Raw genomic sequence first — 22272 nt, 5'->3', positions numbered from 1 at the left:
CCAGAACATAATTTGCTTTTTGTGTTGAATTACTTGTCTAAAGTGCAAATATATGGACCACATCAGGAGGGATAACAGTGTCAAAAAGGGGTAAATGTATCAGGCAGGATAGCTGTGCCAGTGGTAGCACCCATGTGAAAAAATATAATTTATATGCCTCAACGTTTACTTCTTTATAACAGCAGTCAGTGACAAGACAACAATGCCACACTCGGTGATGGTACACAATACTCCACAACCTCCTTAATATCAACCAAGGTGCTCAGGGAAAAAGCACATGACAACACAAAAAGATATAGTGTAACTATATATTTTAATAGTGAATTACAAACATTCATATACACATGCTGGAAGCTTTCTGTGTACATGTATGTACAAGTAAACTACAGGCTGCTTTGTGGCATACATACACGGTGGGCCTGGGTAAGGCCAACAAGGAACAGGAACAAAGTGTAACTGTGGACATCGCCAGACGACAGCAACAGACGAAGGGCCAGCTACTGGGGGAAATCGGCAGCCGTGTGCTGCACCCCTTACCTCGTTCACTCCAGGAGTATGCGGTGGTGTGGTGCTCATCATGTGAGTACATACTGACTCCATGCAGCTGCTGCAGCATGGCTCGCCGTGAGGCATAGCCCACTGCCCCACAGGGAAGGAGAAAGGAGAGGCTGTTCAATGAGGAGCATGGTAGGCCGCAAGGCACAGTCCACTGCCCCATAGGAAAGAGGGAGCACGGTAAGCAGTGAGTCGTAGCACACTGTCCCACAGGTAAGGAAAGAGGAGGCAGCAGCCCCATACAAAAGAAGGAAAGGGAAGGATGAGACACAGCTAAATGAGGAACAGGCTAAGCTGTGGACCGTAGCCTTCAATTCCACAAGGAAGGAGAACAGAGGAGAGGTCGCTAGTTGAGGAGCATGGCTTGCTGCAAGGCATAGCCCACTACCTCACAGGGAGATATAAGAGGTGAGGCCATTGAATGCAGAGGCACCATGGACTAAATAAGAACTGAGCCAGGATGCGAGTCACCATGCTAGTGGGGTGTTGCACTGCCATAGTTGGCTGAACCCCCACAAGGGGCAATGCTCCATGCCCCAGTCAAGGAAATTCACTTTCAGCCAATAACTGCTGTAACTTCATTATGAACCAGTTTTACAGAATGGCTTTTGAGACCTCCGTACTGGCTGAACTTGGGTTGTTCACAATGTCTAAACACGATCGTGCCCTGAAAAAAAAATAGGCAGGGAAAGATGCCTGCACTGTCTACCTGCCCCTTTGCTCTCTTTCATTCCCTCTTCATAGGGATCCACTTCCACCTGCTGAAATCTGACCTTTAATTACGTTTGTCACCTGCTGCTGGAGAGAGGAGCAAACAGCCAGCAGCAGCACATGCTGACACCCAGTAATGGTAGGGAGGAACCTTTGTATCACCTTGCCAATTCTCAGCAAGAATAATGGCTTCTGGGACCTGAGAAAAGTCTGAGTCTATGTCCTCTAATGGGGGGGGTTGCATTCCCTTCCGTCTCTATGAAACCTAGGAAAATGCATCTACAGTCATGCATGGTTATGATATTAACTAGTCTGCATTGTAATTTAACACCATAACTGAACATCACTGAACATATATTTTAGATGAGCTTCTGAGAATCTGCCTTGGTCCATAACTCAACAGAACCACAGGGTGCTCCTCCTATTGGTCTCCTCCACATCAACAGTGATTTTACTTGCCATTATGGTCAGGTGTGTAGTCAAGGAGGAGTGGCTCAAGACTGATCACTTGCTACCATTCTACAGTATCTGCCATCTGCACCACGGTACTGCGGCTCCCTGTAGCAGGGCTTGTTCAGTACAGTAAAAGACTCCCTAACCAACAGGTCTGCAGAGTCCAGTTTTGTGGCTGTCCTCTGACTCTTCATTGCTGCGCTCCACAGTCAGTGAACTGAATAATTTCTCTATTCCCTTCAGGTTATTTTTGCTTCATAAAGCAAAACAGCTTCAAATGTGGCTATTTGAAGAGTTTAGCTGGGGTAAAAAAACATCCTGCATCTCTGGAAATAACATGTGGGTGTGGAAGTTCTCACAGTTAAGGTATGTGCTAACCAAAAAAAAAAAACAAGTGAATTAGTCAGAAAACCCATTAACACCCTGACTCAAATGAGAGTGCCTACACATGTCTCCATACTGGCTAACACATAGAGAAATTTCTACACATTTCTCCAGAATTCCTGTCGTACCAGCACATATCAGTGTCTCGAAATGCTTGCAAATGATGGCCCACATGTGCTATTAATTTTTTATGAAGCTGACACCTTTGTTGAAGGCAACAGACAGTGGTGAGTTAGCATCTTACAGTGCTATAATTTGCATTTGTCCAACACCTTCCTTCACAGCAACTTACAATGGTAGTCTATCTACACTTATTTACCCCTTGGTACAGCTGGGTTATTTCTACTGGAGCAATTTTTAAGGTAAGTATCTTGCTCAAGGGTACTACAGCCAGAGGTGGGGGATCAAACCTGCAACTTTTAGGTCCAAAGGCAGTAGCACTCACCACTATGCAACCAGCTGTCCCCTAGGTCTTCCTCTTTTAATTTGGGGTAAGTACCATGATAAAGAGTGTTACAACAGAGCAGGATTCAAACCAGGGACCTTCAGTCTGCAAGACAACAGTTTTAAGCACGACATTACCCATTGCCCTCACTCCCCAAAACTCCAAAGAAGTCTGAAGTCTGAAATGTGCACTGGCTACAGCAGCACTCCTGCAGCGATCTGCTTTGCTGCATTTTTGTGCTCAGGCTTATTTTACTGCACTCATTTCACTATAAAATGTATAAATGTATGGCATACTAAATACAGTGATAAAAAATACTGCTGTAATGTATCATTGTAAATGCAAATGATGCATATGCACAAGTCCTGACAGACTCATTGACCTATAAAGAAAAAAGTGACAACTATGCATTCCCAAATTCTTCCATAAAGAATGGAAAAATGCACACACCGCATCAAGTGGTTAAATGGATGCCAGGTAAACCAATAAGTGCACTTCATATATGAGGAACACATACTCAGCACTCCCCACTGAGACAAGCTTAATAATGTCTCCTTGATTGCTCTGAACTAATATCCAATTTTTAGGGCATTTCATTGTTCTGATGTCATAAATGAATCCAACCCTTGAAAGCACTCTATAGCCAAGGGATTCAAAATTCATAGGAAAAGAAAAAGACAGAAAGGTTACACAAAGGTCTTGACTCCCAGATAGCATTACATTCATACGCATTCACATGAGGAAGCAGAAGACTGGCAGCCCAGAGCTCTTCTGCCATTTCCTGGAAGTCATTGTTCCAGACAGGCAATGCTTTACTTGGCACTAATCATTTTCTTGACAGAAGGACAAAACCGCCATGTGAGTTTTCACAGACAGTGGTCAACAGGAACCTTGAGTACCCAGGGCTGATGATTAGTGTTGGTGTTGCTCAGCATGAGGTTACACTGAATGATGGTTAAAGTACTCATCTTCTGTACTGTACAGCAGACTTAGGAACTTCTAATGGCTTAAAACTAGTTCAATGAGTGTTAAAAAAGACTGAAAGCCAAGACATCATGTTTCTTATATAAGCTGATGCAACTTCCAGCATCCATACCTAAGAGTACACTTTCAGTGAACCAAGGCTGTCAGAAAGTATATGTTAGTAACAGACTATGGCCAGGAATTCTGAAGTGACTGTATCACGTAATTTTCTCAGATAAGGCAGCACTTGCTATTCTAAAATGACAGGGTTTTCAGTCATTGTCTGCTAAAGCAGCATAATCATTAAATATCAAACCAGTCCTGATATAACAGGCCATTTTTGAACTCTGAAATGGAGAAAATATTGCACCGACACAAGCAACACTGGCAGCAAATTAATTTTTCCACAATAGACTCTCCATACAGTAGACTTCTTCCACATTAGTATTATTATTATGCTGCTCACTGCTCACACTTTTATCCATAGTAGTTTAATCTTGCATTAACTGGGGAAAGGGGTGTGAAATCCAGAGATTTGTTTTATGTGCTGAAGAAAGGAATCAAAACTGAGTAATTAAAATACTCTCATAACAGCATATATAAAATCTTTTATGTACACACTGAGAAATCTCAAGAATACCTTTGATGAGAGCAAAACGGTTAAATAAAAAATAAAATACAGAATGTCTGCCACAGAGAGAAGTGAAGAGGTACACCTGCAAACAAGCATAGGCACCTGCAAGGCATTGCATATACAAACACAGTGATGTACACACTACACATGCACACAAATACAGCATACACACACAGACAACATATAAACCCAAGAAGGGAGAAGAGTGTCAGCTAAACCAATAGAAAATAGTGCCCATATTTATAGAATCCACTATCTACACTAATTCCCTATACAGAATAACAGAATCCACCATTTCCTTCATGAACTACCTTAATTACTGGTTGTGACTGATTTAGATTGTCATTGTGGTAGAGAGGAAGGAGGAAGTACATACAATCAGCACTGATGTTAAAACACAGGAGCCCAGATCCCAAGGACAAGGCCAAGGCAATACTGGTGTAGCTCAACTTTGGGTTCACTTATTTTTGAAATTGCACTACTTCCGTTTCTCTACTAGACACTTGATTTACTCTAAACCAACACATGGAATTGGTAATAACAGCTGTTATTTCAGATGAGAAAAACTGCTTCTCATTAAATAACGATGTTGTGGGAAAAGTAACGGACACAAGATCTTCATCTGCTTTCAAGCAGCACTGTACACTATACTTAGCCAGAAAATAACCACATTGACAGCACTGAGGGACAAGAACTGTTTGGTTTGAGATACAAGAGTGGAGCTGTAAATCTCTGTTCCAAACATTGCAATGGGTAAAAATGCCCTTGTACTGAATAGTAACCCTCTCCTCTGAAAAAATAGAGCCACAGTAACAGTCTTTCATTGCAAGGGACCCAATTATAGAAAGGCTGAGTGTACACACACGGAGGAATACACCCACAAATAGACAAAACACACATACAAAGTCACTTTGACAATGAATGCACACAAAAATGTATAGCTACATTACGGAACAGTGAAAGCCTACAGAACCTTCTGAGGCACACACCTTCTGAGTGAGACACAGGTAGGGAGATCTCCATGCAGGCAGCTGACTGAGCCTTTCGGAAGGGTGGTCGGCCAGGCCCTCGACGGCTCAGCCTGGTCCCTTCTGGTCCGGGCACACGGGACCTTCCTGTGGCACAGTGCTGGGAGGTGGGACTGGTGCAGTGGCCATTCACATGATCTGCAACCATGGCAACACAAGGAGCATCAACGCAGAATGCTACCAGAAGACTTTAGCCAAAACAAACAACACTGTCTGCTGGCAAAGAACAGTAGCATGGAGAATGGAAACATTTTTCCAGAGAAAACACTGTGGAAGTGTAATAAGAGCCTGGGAAAAATTAGATGCAACAGTTCAGCAAACACTCAGACTAAACAATAATATTGAAAGAAAGAGAAGTGCAGAATTAGACTTCATACAGTGTCACTTTATTATCTTATAAAGTGTATTGAATTTAAAATTATAGCAATAAATAGCATTCTATCGTCCAGATTCTTGCATTTGGTGCATTAGTATAAGCTGATTTGAAATAATTTTCAGACTTCATGTTCACCAGCATTTAGAATTTTAAATTTGAATTTTTCAGTTCAATTTTAAATGTTTTTACCTCATTTACTGTAAAAAAAATGTTGTCCAATTAATTTATGTGCAGTAATTTATTAAACAAATGCAGTGCTATATTTCTTTTCATGGTTTGTATTAAAGTTATTTATTTTGTGATGCATTTTTTTTTTTGTAAGATATTAATTAGAACTCACCCCACATAGGCATTCAGAGACTCTTGTATTTTTTATTATGTTTCCGATCTCATTTTCCCACAACAACAAAGCATGCCTTGCCAAGCTAATGTTAATTAATCAGCCCTTTCCTTCTCAGAGGGAATCTCTGCACTTTCATCTGTTTGCAGGAAGGAATAGCAAGCCTATAGTGACAGCAGATTGCCAGGTCACTCAAACCTCAGACTGAGTACTTTTCAACAGAACCTCTGTCGACTTGAAAGGAGCTGCTCTGGCAAGTCAGAGAAGGATGTTCAGAATACAGTGCCTTACAAAAGTATTAAAGTATTCAAGTAAAATGCAAATTTCTAAGGGAAGAGATGAACATCTCAGCTATCAATTTGACAGAACTGCAGAAGACAGATGCTAAAGTTGGGGTACGTGTGCATTAGTCCACGATGTCAAGAGCTCTCCATAACACTAGCCTATTTGGGAGGGTGGAAAGAAAAGGGCCATTATTCAAGAATATCCTCAAAAAGGTACATCTGGAGTTTGCCAAAATGCAAAAGGGATACAGGTAGGATGTGGGAAAAGGTGTTGTGGTCAAATGAAATCGAAAAAGAACATTTCAGGCAAAATTTAAAGCGCTATGTGTGGCCCAATCCTAACACTGCCCATGCCTCAAAAAGCATCCATCCCTACAGCGAAGTATGGTGGTGGTAACATAATGTTGTGGAGGTGTATTTACTCTGCAGAGACTGGGAATCCTGTTAAGATTAATGGAAGAACGAGTGGAACTAAATAGCCTACATGGAAATACTGGAAGAGAACTTGTTCCAGTCAGCTCTGAAAGAGAGGCTTGGAGAATGTAAGCCTTTTAGCAAGATAAAGATCTCCAGTACAAGGCCAAGGTAACACTGGTGTGGCTCAAAAACTAAAAAGTGAATGCCCTACAATGGTGTAGTCAATGTCCTGATCTCAACCCTACTGAGAATCTGTGCCACTTTTTGAAAATTGCAGTCCAGAAGCACCATCCATCCAACCTGAATGATCTGCAGAAAATCTGCCAGGAAGGAGGGGACAAAATCACTCCTGAGCAGAGGGCAAATATGGTTCAGATTTATCCCAAGAGGCTGTTACTGCAGCAAAAGGAGGTTCTACTAAATATTAACGCATAGGGTTTGAATACATATGCAAGCAGCTTTTTTAGTTTTTTTTTTTTTTTTTTTTTTAAATCTCTTGAAAAATTCTTTACTTTAGCTTGAAAATAAACAGAACATTTAGGTTTACAATAAAAATACTTATTTGAAGATTATGTGTATGTATCTTTTGAAATCCAGTAAATGGTGGTAACTTGCAAGGGGTTTGAATACTTATGCAAGGCACAGTATCTCCCAGGCAGCAACTCTGCCTTCTTCTCATGCTCTAAGGTTACAAATAATACAACTGGACAACCAATTTGTGAACACAGTTAAAGGAACTTTGAACAGTCTGAAAACAGAGAAATCTGAAAGATTACATTCAGTCAACCAGAAATTTCTCTGCTTTCTTAATGTTTCTGTCAGGAACATATCTTTCGTCATTGCTATGCTGATGCATACCACATAGCCACAAAACATCCTTCCAAGGAATTAGTCAAACCATGGCATTCATACCTCCACAGACTTCACAGAGCTGTTAAAAGTGTCACAGAAGAAGGAAATCTTTATCAACATTTGGTTCAACTTTTATGACAATAATTGCTAAATATGTTTAAGGAAAAGCACTAACAGAGGGAACTGATCTCCATAAGAAGGTTTTCTTAGTGAATACTGTAAGAACTGTATGTATACATGAGTAAGCTACTAAATTTCAACAGGACTGTAAATACAACATTGTTTAAACTGTGAACTCTGTACTAAAGAGTCCATTGTGTACTGTGTTGACTGTACCACAGGGAAAATACCAAACAGTGTAAACTGAACAGCACCACAAATTGTACCTTACACCAGGTAAAGTATAGATGTTAACTGCAAGCTGCATATTCCAGAATAAATGGTATACTGTGTTCTAAACCCCCCGAATTGTATAGTATGAAAATTTTAAACTAGAATTTCTGTACTCCAATCTGTATTCTTTAAATTCTTTATAATGTAACATACAAGCTACTTAATGTAAATTGTACTATACAAGCCATCAACTCTAACTTGTAATTATAATTTATAAGTTTAAACCCCGATTCCTGATCTTGGTTATTCATTTACACATTTGAAAAAACACAGAACAGTAGATCCAGGAGATACATGAAAAAGAAGCTGAATAATGAAAGAAAGTGGGTGTCACCACCAAGTGAAAAGAAAGTCAGGTGCAATGACGGTGTAACATGTGGATGCGGAGATTCAGGGCATGAACCAAGATGGGGTGTGTCTACTGGAGATATCCTTAAACTTCTAATGATCATGCAATACGAAAGAACTGCAGCAACAATCTGAGAGTGCTATGAATTCTTTATAACTTGTGCAGTAAAAAATAAAGATGTTACAAGATGTCAGCTAAGCTTGTATGAACTGATCTATTTTGGAACTAACAGAGAAAAAAATGAAATGAAATGAAAATTGGCTGCTTGCTTTCGCCTACCGTACCAAGATCAGTCTTAAGATCAGTTGGCAGACTTAACTTTCTGCCTGGTCCCTTAACTGAAATAAAAAAGTAGGAAAGAAAGTTGGAGTTAATTTTCACAAAGGATAAGCTACAGGAGAACAGAAGTATTAACCAGCCCATAAAAATAGCAGCACAGATAGATGGTGTCCATAATAAGCAGATTTTGTGCACACATGACACTGCTGATTGATGTTCACGAGCGTGGACAGAGTGCACATATGACAAGGCAGGCAAGTGGGAAGGCTCATGTAAGCACTGGTGTTCAGTGAGGCTAAAAACCATCCTAACCCCATTCCTAGCTCTATTCCCTGCTCGTAAGCATTAATATACCATTCATCTTTTGGTTGAAAGGAAAACTTTTATCAGAAATTGAGACATTCAAAATGTTCAATACTGACTACAAACATATAAAGTAGGGTACAATAAACATATACTATCCATGAAGCACTGCAAAAATGTAAAGAAACTTTGAATGATCCATTTACAGCACATTATTCCTAGGTATGGGCAGAATATAACAATATTGAGCCACATTTCAATGCTGTTTATGAAAGAGAAAACCAAGTAAAAATCCAATAATTTCAAGCCATGTAGAGGTGGTGGCAGCTTTTACTTTGTTTTGGTAGGACTAAATTAATGTAACTATGCGAGCGCGTGTGTTTGTTAGTGCTCCACACTAATCTCGGGTACTAATGAGTGTGCCCGTGCATGGATGGGATAACATGAGTATTTCTGTGTCACCCTCACAACCAGAACATTCTGTGCTGCACACTTCCAGTGGGTGGTGCTCTCCACTAGGACAGAAGCAGGAGCAGGAACAGTCCTAACACACTTACTCACTAATCCATACTTGACATCGAGCAGCGTCAAGCCTCATGACCAATGAGTGACTGATAGGGGTTGTGAACTCATCACCGGAATTTCAGTTTAACAAAGGGGTTACCAGGGTTTCAGAAGCAAAATGTTTCTCCCCAATGAAATCCAAAAAGGAAAATACCATTCAAACAGCACGTCCATAAATGAAAATGTCAGAAACAGTTAATATCAGTCTGCGCATGCGAAACACCATCTTTTCTACAAAATGACCTCATTAAAAGTTAAATTCCTGCCACATATCTGCACTTACAACTAAAAGTGGTTATTAGTATAAACCTCTAGTGGGTGAAATTCAAAATACCTTTCCAGAATTGAATGAGAATTGAACATGGGCATCATCCATGGAACTACAGCTTGTTTCAAGGCTGATGTCTGCAGCTCTGGTTGTCTGACACAATGTAGCACAGCGTGCCACATTGCACAAATTGCAAACGGAATTGCACAAAAATGTGTCTGATCGAGGCAAAGCAGCCAGTAGTATGAAATCACAGAAACAATAGATACATCCAACTGCAGTTAAATGGTGACTGTTCAGTGTTAAATATCAACTCTGAACACTTGCCACTGTTAAATATAAACAGCATGAGAAGCAGTTAGAGGTCATTAAGCACACTGAATGAGTGCATCAAATCATCTTTGAAAACAGAACTGGAGATCAGATAAACAGCAGTCCAACATACTGTCATCCTGAAATTTGTCTTCCGCAAAAAACACAAACCTCAGTAACACATAACTCATCCCAGCCTGTAAAACATGCCCGACCCCAGATCTCGTTAACAAACAAATAACACACCAATATCTGCAAAACACGGAGTTTGTAAGCGTAGTTGTCTTCTAGGAGGGTAACGCTTGAACAAAGGAGGGGATGAGTTCACCATCTCACCACCATCTGAGTGGACGACTGAAACGATGAGTGACAGCTGCAAATGGCTTTCAAGATGATGTCATCACCTGAGCTCCACATACTTATGGTCTCGGTGACACGTAGTATGCTTACCGCTGTCCAGCAGGTACAACACTGGACTGTAGTGGCTGGACTTCACACTGGCCACAGTCTCAGGCAAGGTGCGTGGGTCACTATGAAAGGAGACTGGGTGTGGAGCTGGAACAAAAATCCAACAGAACAACACATGGCAGAAGGTCAGGGTTCATAGAGTGAAAGGACAGGGGGCCTGGTGCAAAAGGTCATATGTACAAAGCGTACAGGGCACAGTGTTTAAGGAGGGCAGACAGCCAAGGTTCAGAACATCAAAGGTCAAGAGGTCAGAAGATACAGGGAAAAAAGTAAGGGTTCACAGGGAACTCAGGGCTGATGGGAAAGAAGGTTAGGGTATATGGGGCAGAACACTGGGTAGCACAAGGTGGAAACTGAGACCACTCAAGATAGACTAGAGGACAGATGACAATATGGGAATTGGCTATGGTAAGTGGCTTTCCAGAAGCACCTCCACATCAAACACAAACACGACTGTTCCCAGCTGGTTTTTCTGGAAAGAGAAACGCTGTTTTTACATCACATTAATACACAGCAAGTTTATGTAACTGTAAAACCTAGGAACATGGTCTTCCAGAGTACAAGCTAAAATGAGCGCAGATAAAATGAGAGAAAAAGTCTACACTGAGTGCATCCTTTCGAGAAGCCGATCCACCACAGAGACAGACAAGAGAAAGATATAAAAACCACAGCTACGAGTGTCACGTACCAAAGGGAACCGTATGTAATCGGTTTCGGGGAACCAAAGGAAAATGTATGACAACCGTGCCCCAATGCTCTTTACCGTGAATGCTCATTGGACAGAGATCATTTTTAAAAACGTGACAGAAAGCTGCAGTATTGATTTAAAAAGCTGGGGGCAGGAGGTCTTTAGAGCTTTTTATTGCCCCTAAAGTCCTGATGATGACTGCTCCTGAAGGTGACAGCTTGAGTATGCCAGCTCATATGAAGCACCGCACAACCAGCCACTGGCCTGGCTAAGAGCACAATGGACCACACAAGCAAACTGAGCACGGAGAGCGGCACAGCTGGGCCAGGTATGAGCCGCCAGCCAAATGGTATGCAGAGTGATTGGGCTGGACTCCTCATTAGAGCCACTCTGAAGCAGGTGAGCAATTCCACATTGCTGTGTTAATGAGCAGTATGTGGCCCTTGGCCAGAGACACAGACCACCAGGTCGCTAATGACCAGTGGCATTGTAAGCACCACTGCCAAACACCAGCTCATCTCATCTGTACTATCCCTCAGAATGTACACCGATGTGGTTCTCATATCCCGTCTACAGCACAGCTTAGATGTGGTAAGAAGTCGTTCACAACCAAAAGTCAGCAGAGAGAGGCTGTGAGAGGCCAGCTCAGAAGCACTTGTGACATCTCCAGTCTCCAAAAATGTAATGAATGAGCTGTAGTTCCCTTTCACTTCTAACGACCAGCTATAGAATACCTACTGTACTGCATTCCCCTCTTCAAACAGTTTCTGCAGAACATTGTGTATCTAAAACAAACACACACACACACACACACACACACACACACACACACACACACACACACACACACACACACACCGTCTGAACCGCTCATCCCATACGGGGTCACGGGGAACCGGAGCCTACCCAGCAACACAGGGCGTAAGGCCAGAGGGGGAGGGGACACACCCAGGACGGGACGCCAGTCCGTCACAAGGCACCCCAAGCGGGACTCGAACCCCAGACCCACCGGAGAGCAGAACCTGGTCCAACCCACTGCACCACAGCACCACCAATGTATCTAAAACATCACACTCTAATTTCCAATCAGTTACTAAAGATCATTGTATATTGACAGGTCCACACACTCCGTTCCAAACCCCAGCTGAGGAAACCTTACTCATCCTTTGCCTGACACCCAACTCCTGTTCGTTCACACCTTTTCCCATTATGTATCTCCCAGAGAACATGTAAATAGCCTTGGAGATGTCGGCTCTTGAAAGTATTCGGTCTGTGGTGCGTGCGAATGAAGGGCAGTGAGGGCCAGGCCAGGGAAACATAGCAAGCAGCAGGATGCTGCCAGCTGCTCGGAGAGCTCCAAGAGAGCAATGCATAACAGACTGTCCCGTGATGTTGGCTAACAAAGCACAGACACGCCTCAAACAACTCATCAACGATATCAACAAACACATGGAAATGATCCCCAGTGAAGCACCACCACACAAACGAGGTGAAAAAGTAACCCAGGTGCTCTAAGTCATATATTTCTACAACATACATTATGTTTTGATATGCTGCTTTAAAGATCTATGCATCTTTTTTTTAATTTCCTCATTATATACCTTCAAATTTTTTATGTGAAGAAAATGAATTCACCATGAAATGTCCTTGTGGCTGGACTCTTTGTGAGGCTTAACAAGAACGACATTTTAGAAAGACCTACTGCTTGTCAAATATAGAAATATTTGGTGCACTTCATTCCAGCGGCGTTTCTAACTGACTCAGAGCACCGGATTGTACGGTACTCATCCGCTGACCCTGGGTACAAATGTGCAGCCTGCACACATCAAATGGTTTCTTGCTTCTGTAGTCTGAAGAAGAGCTTGGAACCGGTCTTGTGTATTAGCTGACCACCAGCCGATGGATTCGAGGATCATTAGACACTGGGAGGTGTAAATGGATCTAAGCAACTGCAAATACTCTTTTATCAAAAATGCCTTCACTTGCGCTGAGCAGCAGGTACTGTACTCTCATCAGAAAAATTAATTTGACAAAGACCCGAGACACATGTTCACAGGTCTCACTCTTGTCTTCCTTGGAAAGAATCAGATTATCTCATCAGATAAAGACTGGTCCGTGATCCTATCTCCAGAGTCACAGAGTTATCCACAGGGAGAGCAAAGCTTAGTGGTGCTGTGCCTTTGCAGATTTAGTGTTTCTGGCATGGCCACAGCTCAAGCAACAGGGGCCTCCTTGGACATGAGCGGAGCTGCAAGGCTCAGCTGTGAAGTATCTGTCTGACCTTTCAGATCTTTCAGTGTTCCCTTGTGTGTCCGAGATGCTACATCTCTCTCGAAGGCACATGCAGAGTGTGCCACTGTCAGTCTCCTTTCACAGGTCTTCTCACTTCCTTGCTTCCTCTCCTTCGGTTATCTCCCCTCGAGCCCTACAGCCCCAGTGCAGTCTTGATACCTTCCATGGGTGTCTGCAGCTATGTGTCAACAGCTCTTCCAGCCAAGACTCTTACTGGGTTACTCAGATGCATCAGAATATTGCAAAGATGCATTGAAAAGGTGCTCAATCTGGAGTAGTCTAAGATTCACATTCGAAGGAAAACACATACACCATAAAAAAGTTAGAATTATGATGTTGACTGAACTTAGGTGTCATGTATTAGTAGTTCACCATGACTGAACCTCAAGCAAATAATTCAATTTTGTATCTGATCCCTCATCTGAGAGTGCCTCATGAAAAGAGATGTCACACACAATGCCACAAACCCATAATGCCAGCAGCAGCTCAGCTCTGAGATTATTACACAAGACACAGGATTTCTTCTGTAAGGATAAACTGGAGGCTATGTTAAGCTGCAGGCTATGAGGCTTTGCATTTGATCCTTAGTGATTGCCCTGCTACGAAAAAGACAGCTGGGGAACCTGGAGGGTGGAGGTCAACGGTCAAACTTAAAACTGAGAAGCCCCTCCAGGGGCGCTCATCAGATCTAAGACAATGCTCTCATTAGATCTGACACCTGTAATTTGTCTTTCCATTCAAACCTCATTTTTCTGGCCTAACGACAAGCAGCAGTGGCAACAAGTAATGAATGAAACATGGACACCATCAGAGCCACTGTGTTTTTGTTAGGCTGTGACCAGGGTAGAAAAATCCATCCATCCATCCGTTTTCTAGGCCGCTTAGTCCTTCTAGGGTTGCGGTGGCAATAGGGAGAGCAGAGAAACCCAGACGTCCCCGTCCCTCGCAACTTCCTCCAGCTCAAGCCGGGGGATCTCTAGCCGCTCCCAGGCCAAATGGGAGATATAATCTCTCAAACGGGTCCCGAGCCGACCTCGGGGTGAAAAAAAAAAACTGGACTAGTCTCCTTGTTCCATTACCTGAGGTGGGTGACCTATTACGGTCCAGTTCCAGGGGCACTTGGTTGTCTGAGAGTTCGGTAAGACCTTGGAGGTGTGTCCAAACACAGCCAAGGAGAAGGGAAGAGGAAAAACATGTTAGTCACTGGAACTGTATGTCCCTGCACATGTCATCAATCCCAGAGGAGTCCTTTACCAGGTTTTACTTCTATCCACCTACATAAAGAGTTTGTAAATTCATACATGTTGATGTTAATGCAACTAAATACATTCATGATCTACAAACTCAGCATCTATTTTCTATCTGTCCTCTGCAATTTGCATACATGTATTTTTGGATGATACACAGAATGATGCCTATAAATAAAGATAAGCAATAATTGCCAACATTGGCATATATTATGTCACCACTGCCATGTACAGTTGGGGCACTGAATAACTGTTAATCGTTATCACAATTTTTTTCTCCTTCTGCAGCAGTGCAGATTTCCCAGCCCTTCTCCCGCCCTGGCCGTGCCAATCGAGAGGATGGACTTACTCTGGTAAGACGTACGGATCCTTTTCTTTGAATCGGAATAAAAGTTAGACAGGCCGCGCATGCAAAAGTGGTCTGTCAGACGCCATGCCAGTATACCGGTAGCCACACCACCAGAGAGACGGACCAGGGGTGGGGTGAGAGGACGAGGGAAGAGAGAAGCAGACAATGCCGACAATGAAGAGGAAAGAGAACCCAAACAGCAACCCATTAGTGGCAGGGAACAGGGAACACATCCGTCACAGTCAGTTTTGTTAGTGGAGATTCAAGCGCTACTGGTCTACCAAGCGCAACACAACAACAACAACATTATCAAGCAAGTGACATGATGTGGACTGTGCTACCAGTTTTCACGGAAAAAGTAAACACAACATGTAATTAACAACCACAATCAATGCATCCATAAAATGAGCAAACACTGTGGCTCTTTTGGGACATGACTGCTGCAACAATTTATTACATATATAATGTCAACGATATGTACTGATATTATATTACATGTAATACAATCGATTGATGAGTTGATTACCGAATTGACGTACATCATGTGGAATAAAAACTTGTCGGTAGATCAGTACGTGTCATGACAACATAGATGCCACATTATTTTTGTGCTCACAATAGAGAACACACACAGAGGTGCCACTCATAAAAGGATATGATCAATAAATGAATCTCAACTTGCGTATTTGACATGTCATGACAGCGAAACTTATTTCAATATGGAGTTATTATAAGTAGCTCTTTTACCTGAAAATTTGATTGCAGGTACAACAGTATAAATGTATTTACTGAGCACATGATAGCTTAATTACAGGAAAAAATGAGAAACAGCACAGTATTAACAGTTAAATAAATGTGTGTCCATATACATATGAGCCATCAGTGAAAGTTAGCATCGACTGTAATGACAGAACGAATCGGATTTGAGAGGACGTCAAAATCACAGAATGAAGGAGTAGGGGAACATGCGTGTTTTTCACTATTCAGCATCTTTCCCTCGGGTTGCTTTGTACAGGCTGAGCTGGAAGGCGGACTGGCCAATCTCTCCCAGAGCGAATCTATACTGGACTACAGTGTATCTGAACAGGCTGAGCTGGAATATTGAGGGGCTGGGAAGTCAAAGTGAAGCTCAGCATGAAGACACTCTCACGGTGATTACATACTAGACTGCTTCCTGCCAGTCCCTCAAGGTTAAGTAAATTTTAACCCAGCCAGAACTACTTTCCTGTAAATTACATTTGACTCTTTCATTAAGGGTAAGGATTCCCTATTTTCAAGTTACTTTTCAAAGACTGTGATTTTTTAAAAAAAATACTTAAGAAATCAGAATTTTACTTTAATTCTGATTTATTTCTTGTTAACGGAGCCTCATCTCAAACATCAGGCAGACTCATGTGCAGTCGCTAACAGGACTAGTGGACAGTGAGCACAGATACACTGAGAGGAGCTTCCAACAGAACCAGCGCTTCACAAGGACTGCTAGCTAAGGACGACACAGCAGAGTGAAGATGTCATGCAGTGGGGGAGTCTGTATGATAAGCCAAATTATCATCCACAAATACACATCAGTTACTTATGCGCGAATGCAGTGCAAAACCTAATTCTTAAAATAATCCTCAGCAAGTTTTTAATATTTTAACATCTGAGTGAATGTTAATTTGGCTTATACAATTTACAAACACAGTAAAATGAGATTTACTATGAGTTAAAATAGTTTTTTTGGGGGGGAATAGCTTCCTGCCTATTTAAACATGTATGCACACATGCTGGAGGTGAGAGCCTACCCGCAGTGAACTGCTTGCTCCTGCGAGGAGACCGTGGTAGGCGTTGGCAGTGGTCGCTGCAGCCGTGAAGCTCCTGGGTGCTGATGGTCAGCAGGGTGCTCTTCTGGACATAATCCACCACCACCAGGCCGTTACAATTTCCCAGAGCCAGCCTAGGGTGAGAGCAGACATATACAGCACATGTACCTGCGTGGAGATCCCTGGGTGCATAAAGATACCTACATATAATATACAAACACACATATGCAGACCTTGAGCACAGTGATACTGTAACTGCTTTGCAGAGCATTTTAGAGCTTTTATGCATCTTAAGATTTTGCAGGTGCCCTTAAAGAAGAGCATATAATGTAATTTAAAAAATGAATCTCAATGAGCCTACAATTAGTGTTGTGCCAAACACTTGATTGGCACGAAAAAGAAAGATTCCATATGTGACATTCAAAAACTCAGTTAATCCGTGACCCTTGAGCGCTACATGAATTTAATGAGATCACGCTGAAATCAAAAGTTCTTCCGCAAAAAATCACCCTCTTCATAGTCCAGAACCTCCTTCTCTACTGTTTCAATCATTATGGAACCTCTGAGCAAACGCCTTTCAATCAGCGATGAGGTTAGTCATTGTAAGATATTAATCATTTTGTTAACTAATTGCACAGTACATGTAAATGAATAAAATTAGGCACTTTCACAAAAAAAAATCTACAGCAGTGTTGTGCCGAGGGGCTGCAGAACCAGAAAACTGATTTCCAGCTGTGAAATCTGATCCGGGCAGGGGTACAGAGGGGCATGACGGGGGACAGTGTCACTCACAGGCCATACGCTGAGCTGATGTCCACACTGGTTATCTGCTGGGGTGGTTCCCCGTCTGCCCAAAGGATCTGCACCACCAAGTGGGCCTGGTAACCAGCTGGCATTCGTAGCTGGCGGGACTTGACCCTGGTATCAGGACAGAGGCCAGTAAGGCATACTTACAGAAATCCACACATGCACCTATTTTTACAAGGACCTTGCAAGGAATCTTGTATTTTAATACAATAAATTACACCGAAATCTACCGCAATTACACCTAAAAACATTAAAGTGCAAAATCAATTCATTTTCTTCCACTGCCTGGGGTTCAAGTCCCGCTTGGGGTGCCTTGCGATGGACTGGCGTCCCATCCTGGGCGTGTCCCCTCCCCCTCCGGCCTTACGCCCTGAGTTGCCAGGTCAGGCTCCGGTTCCCCGTGACCCCGTATGGGACAAACGGTTCAGAAAGTGTGTGTGTGTGTGTGTGTGTGTCTTCCACAAAATTTAAAAATTTGTTTTGCTTTATCCCAAATTCACCTATGTTTTAGGGTTAGTATTAACAGAACAACAAGCCAGCAGAGTGTGAGAGAGAGACAGAGAGAAAGTAGCCAGCCCAGGACAGCAGTACAAATGTAGCTGATCGAAGGCACCGTGTGACTGACCAGGCTCTGGGGAGGCCACTGTTTACCTCTTCTTTTACAGCCCACTTGCCCATTTAGCTAAAAGAGTCGCATCCAGCATGAGGAGAGGTGGACCAACAAGGGTAAAGACATCTTTGCTCCAGGAGAGACTACTAACTTCAAACACGGGGCACCGTCTCTGGTGCTGTCAGGGGTGCCACTTCCTGGGCTGCTTGGGAGGGGTGAGTGCGACCTGGGGTGCAAAGCTGCAGGATGGGCATCGGCTTCCGAGGGGGAAAGGACATCTTCGACATCACACTGCAGACGCACCTCCAGAGCCTGGAGCAACCGTGGGAAGATGTAGCAGCATCCAGAGAGAAGAAACACACAGAACGCAAATATGCACACAGGCGAAACTAAGACGGGGCACACACACACACACACACACACACACACACACACACACACACACACACACACACACACACAGGAGAAACACAAGTGACCAGCACAGAACACAGAAACAGCCAGAAAAAAAAACACAAAATGTGTACAACGGAGAAACACACAAAAAACAACACATATTCTCTGCACTGTTTTAGAATATTTGGAAGATGTTCTTGGACTGGAAGTATATTGGTGCACTGAAAATTATAGTAAAGTTATAGAAAACTTGATGTTACTTCAAAACGATAACATACATATGCCATATACACTTTAATGTTCCTCTTATTTCATGGCTATGTTGCTTCTTCTTTTGTCCCAGAGAGGAGGGAAATCATGAAGAAAAATAAAAAATTCTACAACATGTACATTCTGAGATGCGGAAGCTGAGGAGACTGCTCCATGTACACCTGTCCCATCCTTCTTCCAGCACAGCGTGTCGCTCACCGCTATGTCCGTGGTGACGTCATGCTTATTGAAGCGGTACAGGATGACGTGGGCCGAGAAGCCGACGACACACAAGAGCCGGCTCTGGGGGCACCAGCTGACCACCTGCACGGCGTAAGGGTCCTCCTCCGCCACTTCGGCCCCTCGCCCCTCCCCCAGCTTTGGCTTCTCAAACACCTTGGACGTCTTTAGCTTGTACAGCATCTGCAGGGTGACTGATGGGATCGGCATCATAAGAAGAGCGATCCACAGGGGATGGATGGTCCTGAGCTTAAAGATCGCTTGAGGAGAGTGGCATCAAACAGCAAAGATTTTATCTCAGACTTACTTTGATCCTCATTATTGCACTTTAAGTTCAAGGTAGAATAAACCAGAGGAATGGGCCCCTGGGAGTGCATTTGCTGAAGTTATTGTAAAGGGTTGCCGTTTGCATTCAAAGGTAACGGTGGCATAATATCGTAACAGAGGTATTAATGCCAAAATGTGTTCTAATCGTGCTCATCAGCTTCCCTTGGCTGTCTACCGGGGGCATGGGAATAGCCACCGCTGCACAAGGTTGACAAACTCTCACACAGTAGCTGGAAGCACTCGGGCGACTTACTGGCAGACGCATCCCAAAACTTTATCGATCCGTCTGCATGCCTGTAGGAAAACAAAGTGGCCTTTATTGCATTTTCAATACGTTGATTAGATTAGAGTGTAACAGTGTGATACCCTCACCCAGTAAATGCCCTCAGGGGAACCAGGGCATGCGCTCTGGGCTACAGCAATGCTGGAGAGTAAACAATGCCATGTAGCTGTCACACTGTGGCCCAGAAACCCACATAATCACCTGGTCCACATCACAGCAGGTGATGTAATCATCAGACAAGTGGATATTAATGGAACAGAGACACACACTCTCACCCCGTGATGATGATTTCTGGGTAGGTCTGTGCTCCTAATGTCCATGTTCCCCCACTGATTGGCCATTCCTGACATTGACAGAAGAACGCAAACTTAGGACAAACATATGGTTTAAACACACAGGGAACAAACACTCTCAAAGTTAATTTAATCTCTTTTCTCAATTACAGCAGTATATTTGATATAACAATGTTTATGGTTCGTGGGGGGAAAAAAACTTCCTACCACAAACATGGAACCCATCACATTCGCGAGACCAGCAAATAAAAAACAAACAAACAAACAACTAATCCAGCTAAATCGAGCCCAGCGTCTCCCATTTGTCTTAATTGAAACCATCAAAGCTCAATTCTCTCTGAGTAAGAAAAAAATTTCAAAAGAAAAGCCAAGAAAATCAAAGCTGCTGTAACCTTGAACGTTTCATATTCTGCTCTTCTTTTTTTGTTCTGTCTGATGTACTTTCTCCTCTGGAGCTGAATCAAGGTTAGAATTCTCACTTCATTATAAAAATGAACACACACACACACACACACACACATTTTCAGAACCGCTTGTCCCATATGGGGTCACGGGGAACCGGAGCCTACCCGGCAACACAGGGCGTAAGGCCGGAGGGGGAGGGGACACACCCAGGACGGGACGCCAGTCCGTCGTAAGGCACCCCAAGCGGGACTCGAACCCCAGACTTACTGGAGAGCAGGGCTGTGGTCCAACCCACTGCGCCACCGCGCCCCCCTCTTAAAAATGAACAGATAAATTAAATAGATGGGGGGAAAAAAGGAAGTCATTAACAACATGGAGTGCACAGGAACAGTGAAACATGAGTAAACAAAGTCTGACTGAGGTTCAATCACCTTGCAGACACCCACAGAGTTTGGAGAATGGACCATGAGAAGGTATGAGCAAACATGAACACTGTGGCCAGGCGTTTACATGGTGGGTGGGTGAGTACGAGCATGACGGGTGTGTGGGTGTGGGTGCGCTGGGCTTGAGACCATGGAGGGCCCGTTAGAACCTGAGCTAATGGATCTTAATCACGGACCCTAAGGCCAGTGATATCCCACTGGGGACCTTCCTCATGCTCAAAAAGAGAAAGACGGTCCCCTTGCCAGTCTGTTCCACTAAAGGGGGATTAAACGGGGCTGTTTGTACCGATGTCTTAGCGGGATTAGAGACAGCAGGGGCCTCAGAGAAATCGGTGAAGGTGTGTTAATGGGATTAGAGAGGGCAGAGGACTTGGTGAGAGCAGCACAGGTGTTTGAGTGCAATCGTGGAGCCTCTCACCTTATGGCTGTAGCCCTGCTTCTTGTGTTTGATGCCCAGGGAATAGAGGACAGGAATGAGGTCAGGGGGACAGTCAGTGAAGTAGTAAGTGCAGGTGACCGGTGACTCATGGATATCCATGGGGTAGGGGTTCTCAAAGATCGGGAAACTGAAGGACAGAATTTTGAAATGGTCATTACGAAGACATATCTTAAAGCTGCTTTTAAAAAAATGCATTCATTAATAATTTACTAAGACCGTGTCTCTATTGCTTCAAAACAATAAGAAATGCAATAATCAATTTAAGATTCTTGTGTCTCCTGGTTCAATGTGACAAATTGACTGTACTCAAGAATCATGTGTCTTCATCCAAATCTCTCCTTCTGTTGATGCGATGCACTTTTTGTATTGTTCTCTGATATGTATAGGTCACTTAGGAGAAAAGCATCTGCTAAATGAATAAATGTAAATGTAAGATAATTTTTCATAATTTTGAATGATTTTAAAGACAAAGAGCATTTTAAAAGAGAGCATTTGAGAACATAACTGATCATTACAATATTATAAGTTGGGCAGCATGGTGAATCCAGCTCAGTCAGTGTGGGTCTCTTCCAAGTGATCTGGTTTCCTCCCACGGACCATAGACATGCAGTTGAAGTGAACTGGCAATGGTAAATTGCCCAAAGTGTGTGAATGTGTGCATGTGTGGTTACCCTGTGATAGACAAGCATTTAGCAAAAGTGAGTGAGAGAATATTGATTTTAACAATGAGAATAACCTGTGACCAACAAAATCCAGTGAGACAATGGGGTGTGGACAGTAATGATTGGGATTCGACCAGTGGTCTGGGCACTGACACTGCTTGAGGTTAGGCAAGCACAGGAAATGGTTCAGCTGCCATGTCTCCAGGCTAACTGATAGAACAAGAATTCATTTTCCAGCAGTTTCCACCCTGGGGACTTGTGAATATCAGCAGCCTTGACATGTGGTTCAACACTGTCAGCAGTCGGAATGGAAATTGTTTAGCAATTTTCAGCACCAATCTATACTTTATTCAAAGATTTTC

At 43.1% G+C, this 22272-nt stretch overlaps 1 protein-coding gene across 3 annotated transcripts in view; it reads right to left on the bottom strand.

Moving 5' to 3' along the window:
- Nucleotides 1-22272, bottom strand: part of LOC108937426 (syntaxin-binding protein 5-like) — a 103692-nt gene that overhangs the window by 5902 nt on the left and 75518 nt on the right. The window contains exons 12-22 of one of the 3 annotated variants that reach the window (XM_029256995.1): nucleotides 21228-21375; nucleotides 19944-20011; nucleotides 19639-19679; nucleotides 19038-19252; nucleotides 18325-18485; nucleotides 17549-17674; nucleotides 16739-16890; nucleotides 14955-15026; nucleotides 14438-14503; nucleotides 10361-10465; nucleotides 5135-5311 (exon numbers count right to left, since the gene is read on the bottom strand). In XM_029256995.1, coding sequence (XP_029112828.1) covers nucleotides 5135-5311; nucleotides 10361-10465; nucleotides 14438-14503; nucleotides 14955-15026; nucleotides 16739-16890; nucleotides 17549-17674; nucleotides 18325-18485; nucleotides 19038-19252; nucleotides 19639-19679; nucleotides 19944-20011; nucleotides 21228-21375 — 1331 coding nt within the window. The remainder of the gene's footprint in view (nucleotides 1-5134; nucleotides 5312-10360; nucleotides 10466-14437; nucleotides 14504-14954; nucleotides 15027-16738; nucleotides 16891-17548; nucleotides 17675-18324; nucleotides 18486-19037; nucleotides 19253-19638; nucleotides 19680-19943; nucleotides 20012-21227; nucleotides 21376-22272) is intronic. The other 2 variants (XM_029256996.1, XM_029256997.1) reach the window with 2 other exon arrangements.

Source organism: Scleropages formosus, chromosome 12, assembly GCF_900964775.1.
Source record: "Scleropages formosus chromosome 12, fSclFor1.1, whole genome shotgun sequence".
In the NCBI taxonomy this organism is placed as follows: domain Eukaryota; kingdom Metazoa; phylum Chordata; class Actinopteri; order Osteoglossiformes; family Osteoglossidae; genus Scleropages; species Scleropages formosus.
The sequence above is the reverse complement of the archived record's forward strand: the minus strand, read 5'-3'. Positions and strand labels throughout refer to the sequence as shown.